The sequence below is a fragment of the Gambusia affinis genome, linkage group LG03 (genome assembly GCF_019740435.1).
Source record: "Gambusia affinis linkage group LG03, SWU_Gaff_1.0, whole genome shotgun sequence".
Lineage (NCBI taxonomy): Eukaryota > Metazoa > Chordata > Actinopteri > Cyprinodontiformes > Poeciliidae > Gambusia > Gambusia affinis.
The window spans coordinates 27593810-27605815 of NC_057870.1; the positions used below are offsets into that span (position 1 = coordinate 27593810).

The 12006-nt window shown below is 38.8% G+C and overlaps 1 protein-coding gene across 1 annotated transcript; it reads left to right on the forward strand.

Annotated features, from left to right (window-relative positions):
• The first annotated feature begins 1484 nt into the window (after window positions 1–1484).
• slc25a25a (solute carrier family 25 member 25a) lies at window positions 1485–9720 on the forward strand. Its single transcript, XM_044110747.1, has 10 exons — window positions 1485–1771; window positions 3293–3419; window positions 3508–3595; window positions 3683–3794; window positions 5606–5764; window positions 7334–7486; window positions 7580–7687; window positions 7775–7942; window positions 8022–8172; window positions 8800–9720. The coding sequence occupies exons 1-10, from the start codon at window positions 1610–1612 to the stop codon at window positions 8985–8987; spliced, it is 1416 nt and encodes a 471-aa protein (XP_043966682.1). The 5' UTR covers window positions 1485–1609; the 3' UTR covers window positions 8988–9720.
• Window positions 9721–12006: the final 2286 nt, after the last annotated feature.

The window sequence follows — 12006 nt, forward strand, 5'->3', positions numbered from 1 at the left end:
CTCAGAAATGGACTGAAGTGTGCCTTGAAGGGAAGGTGGAAATACTAGTGGGTAGATAGAAATTTTACTCAGAAAGTCACCTTTCACTTTTTTAAAGAAAAACCAAATGAAGAAAATAGGGGAAAGTGGGCATCATGAAACATCATGAAGATATTTAACCACAACCTGATACATGTTCAGCTGACCTCTTGGCACCTTTTAATTTTTTGCTTTTGGCACTTGTTTTTCATGACGTAGTTTATGTCCAACAGCCTTCATGGGCTGCGCATGCTGATGTCAGGGCAAAACACAAACAGCAACAAATACAACACCTCACAGAACCAACATTTCTCAGAGGGTACTGGTTTGCTGTGATGTCACAAAGGTTTTTGATTTATTGTTTATTCCCGGAAGCAGGAATCAGGGAAGACTGCAAACCAAGGTCAGGAGACTCAATGCCTGAGTCTATAGTAAAAACACAAATTTTTATAGTGCTTGTATAGTTCTTTGTTTGGTCCTTCAGTAAAGGTTCTTAGGTAGAACCAGAACATTAGAAGACACAGTTTAGTTCTTATTTTAATGCATATAAAATATTAAAAAGCAGAAATAGAAAAAAGATCTGTTTGTGAACTTTCAGGTAGCATACTGTGGTTTTGTAATACTGTTTTATTGTAAGTTTTTGTTTGTCTTATATGTTATTTTTATGTTTTGTGAAAGAATTTCACAAAACCTAATAAAGTAATTCTTATACTGCATTAATAATTATGATAGATCATATTTTATGTTGTTAATCTGAAGAGTAAGCAAGTAGAGAGCAAACAAACAATCACTTGTAATTTAGGGTTTTTTTTTTTTTTGTTTGTTTGTTTTTACCCATTGGATAAGTTTATTTATTTTGTATTGTTTAATTTTAGAAGTAATATATAAATAATAAAAAAATAAAGTAAGGAAAGAAAACAAAAGGAAACTAATTGTTAAAACAATAAGATTAGACATGAAATGGAAAATTAAATAATAATTTTAATAGTAAATTACAAATGATTTAATATTAGTATTAACATTAATTTGTATAATTTAATAAATTAGGATAGTTCTTATTTTTTGTACACAATATTTGGCACTTTAGTAACTTTTTCAAGATATTTACTTATTTACATATTTATTTCGTTATTTGGCAGAATGCTGCGTCCATAATTCTATCCATATTTATTTTATGTGTAAGAAGAGCTTCTTGATAAAACACTTCGCGGGAAGCAGCCTCGACTATCACCTTTTAAACGACATGTACATAATTGATTGGTCAATTCTTCACGTGCTACACGAAAGCTGTGACAGGATTGGTCGACAGATTGGTCACTGAAGAGAGTGCTTGAGTTCATTCCTTCGTCATATGACTCTGCCCCCCTTCCATCAATGGAGGGATTCAATGATTGGTTAGAGTAAGTGACGTATTCCCGGGGTGTGATGAGCCTATTACGTGAAACTATTCCTGGAAAAGGCGGAGCCTCGTGACATTCTTTAGAAGCCGGTTGCGTGTGACCGGCATTCAGTGTCAGCCCGCGTAGGAGGACAACGCAGATAACTATTTATTTATTTATTCTAGTTTATTTTAAATTTGTCGAAGTTATTTATGCTGGGTCTGTGCCTTTACGTTCCCGTGTCCAACTCGGACCCAGTGGAAGTGGAATATTTTGAATCTAACGGACTACCGTCGGAGCTGAAGTCGCTGTTCAACAAACTCAGCGTGTTCCTGCCCTCCCAGGAGTTCTCTACCTACCAAAAGTGGAGAAAGGTAGGACAGATTAATTCACTATTCTCCTTATTATCAACTGAAACTATATTAAAACCAATTTTAAATCATTCAAACTTCATATATATTTATTTAGAAATATTCTACTTCATTGTTAGATAGCAGTTTTTCGGCGGGCGGAAGTGGAGGCCGCACAGGAGAAAAGACCGGTTTCAAAAAAATTTACTAAGTTCAGACTCCTTTTAAGCCTATTTGTTAGTTATAACTAATCTAAATCAGTTTGTACTTCCGTATTAAAACTGCATATTAATATTGTTTCTCTTTTGATCGTGCATCATTTCTGAACGAGTCGTTTCAATTCTCCGGGAAATTCCTCCTTTAAAGGGAATTCATGCGGTCAGCACGCAGGATCAATGAGGTCGGGCTAATTCCGCCTTTTTTCAGCCCAAAATGGTGCCGGAAAGCGCTGGAATTCACTTCAACGCAGCTCTGCTCGTTCATACAATTATTTTTCACCGCAAATATTACCAGTTTGTGCAAACAGCTCATGATATGACGGCAAAATTTGGGCAACATTTATGACGCTATGATTATTGCCAATGCAGAATGGATATATTGTGTGTGTATATACATATATATTAACTAAACAAAAGAAACCAGTGTGTCCTGCAACAGGTGGTATTGATGCAATGCAATTTCTTTTTTCAGACTTTATTTATTCAGAAATTATTTTCTTATTCTTTTTAATGCAATGTCTAAAATTAGCTTCTAAGCCATTTTAAGGCCTTGTTAAGTCACCATCAGCTGACTATTTTATAGTGCTTCAGTATAAAAATCAGTTTTTGGTGCACAGCAACACTTGTAAAATTGAAGATAACTTTATTAGACTGAAAATGCTTCATTATCCCAGATAATTAGTTATAAAAATTAAACCATTTCAGAGTGAGGTTTGTACAGCTGTAATCAGTTTTTATGGTCCTGATTCAAGTCCTTATTGGAAGAATATAAAGACCGTAATAAACCGTAACATCCTGCAGAGTAAAACTCCTATTGTTTAAATTCCTAAAATCAATTCCGAGTCAGATTTATGCCCTTGTGCTTTTGAGTGGGTTGCATGGCTTGGCTGAAATGTCTCTGCAGGGTATCGTTACAGTCATATGCCTGCACTTTGGTCTGCAGGTCAAATATCTGTCTGTCCTATCCAGCCTGGAGTACAGCCAGTTTCTCTGTCCCTGTTATAGCTCAGCAGGTCTGAAGCCAGACGGGATTAAAACAGTTGGCGGGTCAACCTGATTGGGATGTTAAAGATAGATATTAGTGGTTGGTGTGCAGTGATACCTTAACGGTGAAGGGGGGACTCCTTTAAATCTCCGGTGTCGTGACTTATTGGTGGTCCCACATGCTGTACATTTCGAACTGGCAACTCTTTATTTATAAGCGGTTTAATTTTTTTTACTACCAGGTGACTGAATGATTCTGCAAGATGGTGTTTCCTTCAGAGAAAATAATATCTGCATTTAGTTTTGGGGGGAAAAAGGCAAATGATCACTAATTTCATTGCAGAAAACTCTAAAAAGTGAAGAAAAAGATGCAGATGGGCAGCTGGACTTTGAGGAGTTCGTTCACTACCTGCAGGACTATGAGAAAGACCTGAAGCTGGTGGTGAAGAGTCTCGACAGGAAGAACGCCGGTATGCAGCCGACTTTTCTCATGTTTGTGGCTTTTGCCTTTTGTTTCACTCTGACTAAGCAGATTCTGATCCGTTTATGTCTTTCTAGGCCACATCGACGCCAAAGAGTTGATGCAGTCGCTTTGTGACCTTGGCGTCCATATTTCCCTGCAGCATGCAGAGACGGTCTTGAAGAGGTAATTAAAAAAAAAACAAAAAAACTACACTCTTGTTGATGCTTGGTTTAATTATCATACTAATTTCTCTTCTTTCTTTTTTTTCAGTATGGATAAGAATGGGATGATAACAATTGGCAGCAAAGACTGGAGTAAATACCCGATGGTGGAGAAAACTGACAACATTCCTGAGATCATCCTTTACTGGAAACACTCCACGGTTAGTTCCTCATTCTGACTTTAACCCAACTCCATCCATGACAACTTTAAGTATAATATAAAAAGCTACTTGGGTAAATGTAACTACCCAAATCTGGAAAGGAGGCCAAATGTTACTTTTACAAATTAAATTCAGACATAAATAATGAGATAACCCATTTTCCCTGATAAGACTTATCTTATCAGTATGGCTGCTATCACACCAATCAAAGCAATCAGGGTGTTGCACCTCGTTAATTTCCTGTTTTCTCAGAGATCAGTCTGCACAGGTCGTGCGTCATCCATTAAGCTCTATTAGGCCTGTGAAAAGAAATGAGGCTCATTCCGGTGGGGATTATGTTGGAAAGATTGTCCAACTTGCTGAGCTGTTATGTAAACGAGCGCAGCAGTCAGTCAGAACCAGTGCAGACCTGCAGGTTATTTTGGATCCCGATGTGCAGCCCTGCAGCCTGGACTCATGACAGAGACGAGAATAGAGTCGGTCGCCCCTCACTGTGCGCCAAGAACATTGTGAATTACTGACGAAACCTCAGCTGCTGCAGGGTTTGACCTGGACAGTAAATCCAGTCAGTTTGTTTACAAAATTATTCAAATTCTCACCTCATCTTTGTTCTTTTTTCCCTCTGATTACTGTCCACATGCTGTGCTTACAGTTCACATTCTCGGTAAGAGATCGGAATTGATTACAAACCGGAAGCAGTCGGTTCCTGAATCTGATCATTTTAAAGCAGCAGCGCCTCCTCCTTTGTTCAAGGAGCTCGAATTAAAAATCTGCGTCAAAGCCCTTGGTAATAATCCCCAATAATCATTTTAAATCCCGTCTCGTGTGATCCGTGACGGTGACTTGGCTTGACCCTTACTATGAAAAGACAACCTGCCTGGTGACTCATATTTTCCCTTCACAGAAGAGCTTTGTCACTAATGAGAAAAGCCTCAGGGGTCAAGGCGAAGACGATTGAAGGAACGTTGCACCGAGTTTGGCAGTTTGAATGTCTTTGTCTTTTAGATTGCACCAACAAATCTGCGATAATTTGGCTTTGGTATGAACTAGAAAAGCACCTACCAACTTGGATTCAAGTTTTGACTTTAACAAAGCTCACATACGCTGATGCATAAATCAGGTTATTTGAGTGTGCATCCACACCAACCCTTTTTAATCCAATTTAGTTCAACTAGTTCATTTTCATAGAAAGTTGTGGAGGCACAATCAAACCAAACATGTGATCTCAGTTTGGTTGAAGTGAACTCTGGTGCAGTTTGAAAGGTAACGGCAGGAGGTACGGAAGACTCTTCAAAAGCAGGAAGAGAACTACAGCTCAGGGAATTCTGGGTAAATGCAACCAAAAACAAACGCATGATTCTAGTGGGAGAAATGGCTTTTATGAATGACAAACAGGTGCTCAAATCTGAAGCTACTCTATTTTTGTTTTAAATTTCATGAAGAAGGAAGTTGCGCTCATGTCTCGTCAGAGGTTTTTGTGTTTTCATTCACTGGTTCTTGGTGCAGCGCCCCCACAGGAGAGGAGGAGAACAGGTTTCTCAAATTGTTTGATAGTGTAGATTGAAAGTAAACCACCCCAACTGAAACTGGAGCAGTTTTATTCCCCAATCAAAACAATGTCAAAATATCAAAACTCTTTGCTATAATCCTCAAGTTTAAAATTGTTCTGAATCAGCAGATCAGAAATCCAGAAACATCCTAATTAATTTTTAGAACATTTATCATTTTGTAAATCAAACTATTTAAATTCAAGTATAACATTTTCAGTTTTGGGTGATATTTTTCTAAAAGTTGAACTGTTTTGTTGGCAGATATTTGATGTGGGTGAGAACCTGATGGTGCCTGATGAGTTCACCATGGAGGAGAAGCAGACTGGGATGTGGTGGAGGCACCTGGTGGCAGGTGGAGGAGCCGGAGCCGTTTCCAGAACCTGCACCGCCCCGCTGGACCGCCTCAAAGTCATGATGCAGGTAAGAGGACCGGACTGTCAAACTAAAAAAAAAAATCTGGGTGTCAAAATTAGAGCAGTGACAACGTCTCCGTTGCTTAACATCGGGTTGCGCCTTAAACAAGTTAAATTTTAACAGTTGGTGTGTAAGAGCTGGACAGACAGAGTTCATGGACCGATTGTCAATGTACCGCCAGCCAGTCGGGGCTCAGGAACAAGCGTCACACCCTTTCCTCTGAAATCTTCTTGTCATCAGTGAGATTATGGATGCCCTGTGCCAAGTCATGATGTGCCAACAAGTCCAGTTTACGTCAGAATGAAAGTTGACTTTGACCTATTTATTGATTAGAAACGCATCAGTTGCAGTTAAACCAACCTGACCCACTTGGCTGGAGCTTTATGCGTTCCAGATGTCTTAAGTTCCCAGTTCACCCCAAAAGCCCACAGTGTCCACGTACTGAAGTCTTTAGTTAATGAATCTGAAGTTATTAAAATTTCTCAAATGCGTTAAAAAAAAATTATGGTCTAATCTAATGAATTCGCAAGTTGGTACTAGAACTCTTTTTACCCTGAGGTAACCGCATTCAACATGACAACGCTCATAAACATTGTTTCCAATTGCTCTTACAAAGATAATTTTAAGTTTTACTTTCAGTAAGCAAACACTTCTATTTTTTTCAGTTAGTCACTGGTGCCATATGCAACATTGATTTTTAGCTGCGTTTTGTATGTAAAATAAACATGTTTCTCCCACATCTTAGTACTGTTGATGCCAGGAGCGCCCATATTGAAACACTAAGTCCGCCTCCCAGTGGGAAATCTGACTTGGAAGGGCATTCCAGTTTTGTTGTTTTTTTTTTTTTTTTTTTAGACTGAGAAACCGGGATTTTCCATTTCCGAGTACAGCTGGGACTCACCATTACATTTCATTGAGACTCAACTAATTAATCTGCCGCGAGGGGAAAAAAAAACAGCGACCTTCTGTCATGGGGCGGATTGAGCTGCGCGCGCAGATCATCTTCGTTAAGCTCTGTGACGCTGCGGTTGAGGCTACCGCTAACTAGCTGGTAGCTAGCTTGATTTTTTGGGGGGGTTTATTATGACTAATTGCAAATTTACCGGACGACGTTCATCTTCGGTTTTGGCTCACGTATGTTGTCAACCTGTATGACGCTACTAATGTCAGTTATGATCCGCTGACGTGGCGAAAATCCCTTCCCCCAAAACGGTTGACGGTGCTAATGGTGGCGCTCATCTAGGAGCAGAATTTGTTGCGACACAAACTCTGACGTCAGAGATTTACTGGATTTTAAATATGGCGGTCAAGCACTATGCTTACCTGTTGAAATAAAATTGTTCCATCTGCAAAATTGTGGAGGGTAACTAAGGTTTTATTTAGTTTGTCTATGTTCTTGTGTGTCTGTCCCTATCAAATAATAAATGGGTGGGGGGGACTGAAATGACTAAATTGATTAATATAAGTCTTAAACTTAATTCATAATGATTTTAAATTTGATTTGTGACTTAACCTCCATTAAAAGAAACTTTTTAACTCGTTTTACTTACCTGCTGGGTGTTTTTTCCTTCTCAGGTTTACGGATCTCGAACCAACAACATGTGCATCATGAGCGGGCTCATGCAGATGATCAAGGAGGGCGGTACCAGGTCGCTGTGGCGAGGGAACGGGGTGAACGTCATCAAAATCGCTCCTGAATCGGCCCTGAAGTTCATGGCCTATGAGCAGGTAACAGAAGCGACTAGTTTAGAAGTTTGAGCTCTGATCTCTGACGTTCGTCCTCCATTGATGTGCTTCGTTTTTCTGAATGGGTTTCTGCAGATTAAGCGTCTAATTGGCAGCGACAAGGAGACTCTGAGCATCCTGGAGAGATTTGTGGCAGGTTCTTTAGCCGGAGTAATTGCCCAGAGCACCATCTACCCCATGGAGGTGATTATCCTTTTATTTAGATCTCCTACTTGGAAAACCGTCGGCTTCAAAGGTCTGCATTTAGTAACATGTCCTCTTTCTTTTCAGGTCCTGAAAACCCGTCTTGCTCTGAGGACAACCGGCCAGTATTCCGGGATCTCGGACTGTGCCAAGCAGATTTTCAGGAAAGGAGGCCTCGGGGCGTTTTATAAGGGCTACGTCCCGAACATGCTGGGCATCATCCCATACGCCGGCATCGATCTGGCCGTGTATGAGGTGAGAACGGACTCTTCTAGCTTTAAACATTGGTTCTGATGAGCTGCAAAGTCTTAATTTCTGGGTTTTGTGGTTTCAGACCCTGAAGAACAGCTACCTGCAGCAGTACGGCGCCAACAGCACGGACCCTGGCATTCTGGTTCTGCTGGCCTGCGGCACGGTGTCCAGCACCTGCGGTCAGCTCGCCAGCTACCCCCTGGCGCTGGTCCGAACCCGCATGCAGGCACAAGGTGAGACCCAGCTCCTCTCTGGCTCCCAGTTAGGACCATTAATAAACTACTGAAATTATCATAGAATTTATTTATAATGCTTCTTATATCCTTAGTTCTCAAAGGGCAAATAATAAACAAAACAAGCAATTGTATTGACTAAAAATAATTAAATGTATAAATTTATCATTAAATTGTATAAACAAACTAAAAAAAAAAAAACAAGAAATATTGGTACAAATATTTACCCCACATGATTTTCTTTTTCACATTTTAACAAAATTGGTGTCAAATGTTTGTGCAGAGAATTTTCACTTTGCTGCTATAGTTTTTAAAGACATTAATAAATATTTACAAAAACAAATTTGGTGTCGATCCACTCAGATTTTTATTTTTTGTGCTGCTTTTTGCTTTCAAGATATTGATGATGATTTCTGGAAACCTCTGTTAATATCTCTAAAATGAAAGCACCACAAATGAAAACATTTCATTTGAAACCAGTTTTGTTAGATTTGAAAAACTTCATTCAAGTCCAAATAATAAGTGGTGGCGGGTCGGATTTGGCCCCTGGGCCTTCAGTGTTTTACTCATGTGCTTCATGTGACTGAGGCAAAAGTCCTAACTATTTTTTTATCTTAATTTTTGCAGCTGTGACGGAGGGTAACCACCAGCAGGTGTCCATGACGGGCGTCTTCAGGCAGATCCTGCAGAACGAGGGCCCCGCCGGGCTCTACAGAGGCCTGGCCCCCAACTTCCTGAAGGTCATCCCGGCCGTCAGCATCAGCTACGTCGTCTACGAACACCTCAAAACCCAGCTGGGGGTGACCTCGCGCTGAGCCGCCGACCCGCCCGGCGTTGGGAGTCTCATTCTGTGAATGTCAGCTGACGTCAGGCTGAGGAAGAGGAGGAGATTATGGACTCTGTGAGCTCAGGATGTTGGGATTATGACCGCTGCTATTTATGTTTTTTAAATGTTGAACTCGAGGACCAAATGTTTGGGTTTGTGTGTGTCGGGTCTTTGTGTGTCAGTGTAACCAGCACTCTGTAAGCTAACAGTAGCATTAAGACGCTCTGTAGCCGTTATCAGTTCTGCCTCTTCGTCCTAAAGAGGGAACATCTTTGCACAAACCTCGTCCTATTTAGCTGAGGGGCTATTTATTTCCACCTCTCCTGTATTTATTTATTCTCTCTAGATGGAGGGAATAAGCCAATAGTGCTATTATAATTCATGGTGTAGGATGATCGCCTTAACATCCGCTAAACACTAACTGTAGTCGTGAAGTTTTATTTTTGTATTTAAAGACTGGAAGTCGGCACATGTTCTGTGCCTTTTGGAGGAGTGTTGTCTCTAATGTTCACCTCAGGTTTAAGGGAAAAAAGTATTATGAGCACATGTTTGTTCAAAAGCAGGAGCTTAGGGGGGGAAATATGAAGCATTTTGCACTTTAATCAATGTTAGAAGGGCCTATAAATGACTTATCAATGCAGGATGAGTAATTTCGGAATAAAGATGTTTTAGTATTGTTTTAATGGACCATTTTGATCCAAATAAAAGCATAATTACATTAAGTCTCTGCTGTTTTGTTTTATTTATTTGCTTGTAAACATGTAGATCATGCTGGTAGTTTTTTCTTTTTTGTCTAAATGACAAACAGAAACTGAGAAGTTGGGGAAAAAAACTCCTTCAGGATGGGAAAGTTGTGGATTTTCGGGGGGAAATAAAACTGGTTTTAAATGAATTTTTACCTCCAGCATAAAATGTGTTGCACAGGACTGAACCAGTTTTCTGTCAAATGTTATAAATCTACTGGCAAATACCTTTTGGATCCTGGTTTTACCAGGATTTCAATAAATGGAACCTTGCCATGAGTCATACATTAAACATTTAAGGTTTTAAAAATGTTTCATCAAGATTTTTTAACTACAATTTAAAAACCTAAACTTGTATCTGAAATCCTATAATTTTGTAAGGCTCACTCAAAAAGTAAAATACAGCGCAGTAAAAATAATCCTAAAAGGAATTTTTTTACATAAAAATTAAGTAAATGTAGTTGTAACCCAAAAAAGGCATTTAGCTTTTACGCAGTTTAACTCTTTTTCCTGTTTTTACAAATCTGTCAACAAAATTTGGCTTTTTTTTTTTTATGTCAAAGTGAAAACTGATTTCTATGAAATGTAACAAATTAAGTGATGGGACAAAGGATGTAATAAAACTACTTCTAAAAATACTTATTTTTTGTAATAATTCATAAAGTTTTTCAAATGTAACGTCTTACTTCCCACCTGTGCAATTTGGATGTCGGAACATTTAAACACTACATATTAAAAATGTTGGTTTAAAACATTTTAAAACAATTCAAAAATATCCCAACTGGAAATCAAATGCTGTAACGTATTTAAATAAAGAGTTGTTGATTGTGAGGCCCACTTTAAAAAATACTGGGTTATATATTCAACACAATTCCACTCCAGTCTTATCAGATTTATGTAAATTTCTCAGTCAGCCATAAAATGTTTCTGCTTAAGTTAAACAGTAATTTTCTGAGGACTGGACAGCTCGTACTTTAGCCTGATTGCTTCCCAGAAGCATCTGGGAGTCTCAGGAAAAAAAGAGATTAAAGTCAAACCGAAGCCTGTCAGGAAGTGACTCACCGTACTTTGACTAGACCGACAACTGAAAATGCTGTGACCTTTAAATTTATTCTTTCATCTTGATTGTTGGATGAGCTGAGCAGATCAGAGATGATTCATTATGAAAAAACAACTAACTCACACCAACACTTCTAAAAAGGTCCAGTTGAGTCTAAATTCTTTTTAAAGAATTTTTGTTTTGTTTCATGCTAGACTGTAGATTTTTCAATCATCTCAAAGTTTACCTTAAAATAAAAAGGAATTGTGACCCACTCTTGTTTACTGAATTGTTTTTATCCAGCCACATTGGAGGTTTTTATAATTGCTATCAGACTGTTTTATGTCATCCCACTGCACCTTAATTTAATTAAAGTCTTTACTTTAACTAGGCCACTCCAAAATCTGAATTCTTCTTTTGCTAATCAGATATTACATTGCTGGTGCTCTTTTGATTAAGGCAAAGTTCTCACGTTACGTCACACTTCTGGGAGTTTTGGAGCTGACAGCCATATTGGTAGGTGTCTGTAGCTATTTGTTAGCTGCTATGGAGTTGCTATGACAACAATATACAAGCCACAAGCTTATAACTAGCTCTTGCCTCGTTCCTCTCTAATTTAAAAACAATATAAGTATGTTACAACTATCACTCGATTCAAATTTTTGAGTTTTTGTTGGTCTCAAAGCTATGGTTCATCTATATTTTGCACTGCGCTTGCCTACCAAGATGGTGGTTTAATAATGCGGATACCTTCTGGTACAGACTTGTGGGGACTTTTTATTATTGGAAATCCAGGTTCTGAATGCCAGTATGTTGTTGAGTATAATTTCCTCTGCCATCATTTGTTGGGCCAGCAGCATCAGAACCAGGGACTTAAAAACATATAAAGATGGCTGGTTCTGCTCTGGAATTACTGGAGATAATGATACAAAGACTGATTCTTCACAAAATCAGTAAAATTATGGGCAATCCTGAGAATCCTCTTCATTAGTCTGCTTTAGAAGTTTTTTCAGTCAGAGGCTTCTTCAAAGTCACTGTGATACAGACTGATACAGGATCTCTTTTCTAGCTACTGCTATTAGGATCTTCAACAGTTCTTCAAAAAACTTTGGATAATATGAGTTACAACAATATTCAATTTAAGTATTTTGAATTTGATTTTAATTTAGATGACGAGAACATTTCAACGGTTGTTGAGTTCGCACAATTTGTCCTGCGGAGGCTAC

What these genes read in the sequence shown, in the direction of transcription:
- slc25a25a (XM_044110747.1), top strand. Translation starts at nt 1,610, where the DNA reads ATGCTGGGTCTGTGCCTTTACGTTCCCGTGTCCAACTCGGACCCAGTG. An exon ending in TCGATCTGGCCGTGTATGAG is followed by an intron (nt 7,943 to 8,021) that starts GTGAGAACGGAC and finishes TTGTGGTTTCAG; the next exon opens with ACCCTGAAGAACAGCTACCT. An exon ending in AACCCGCATGCAGGCACAAG is followed by an intron (nt 8,173 to 8,799) that starts GTGAGACCCAGC and finishes TAATTTTTGCAG; the next exon opens with CTGTGACGGAGGGTAACCAC.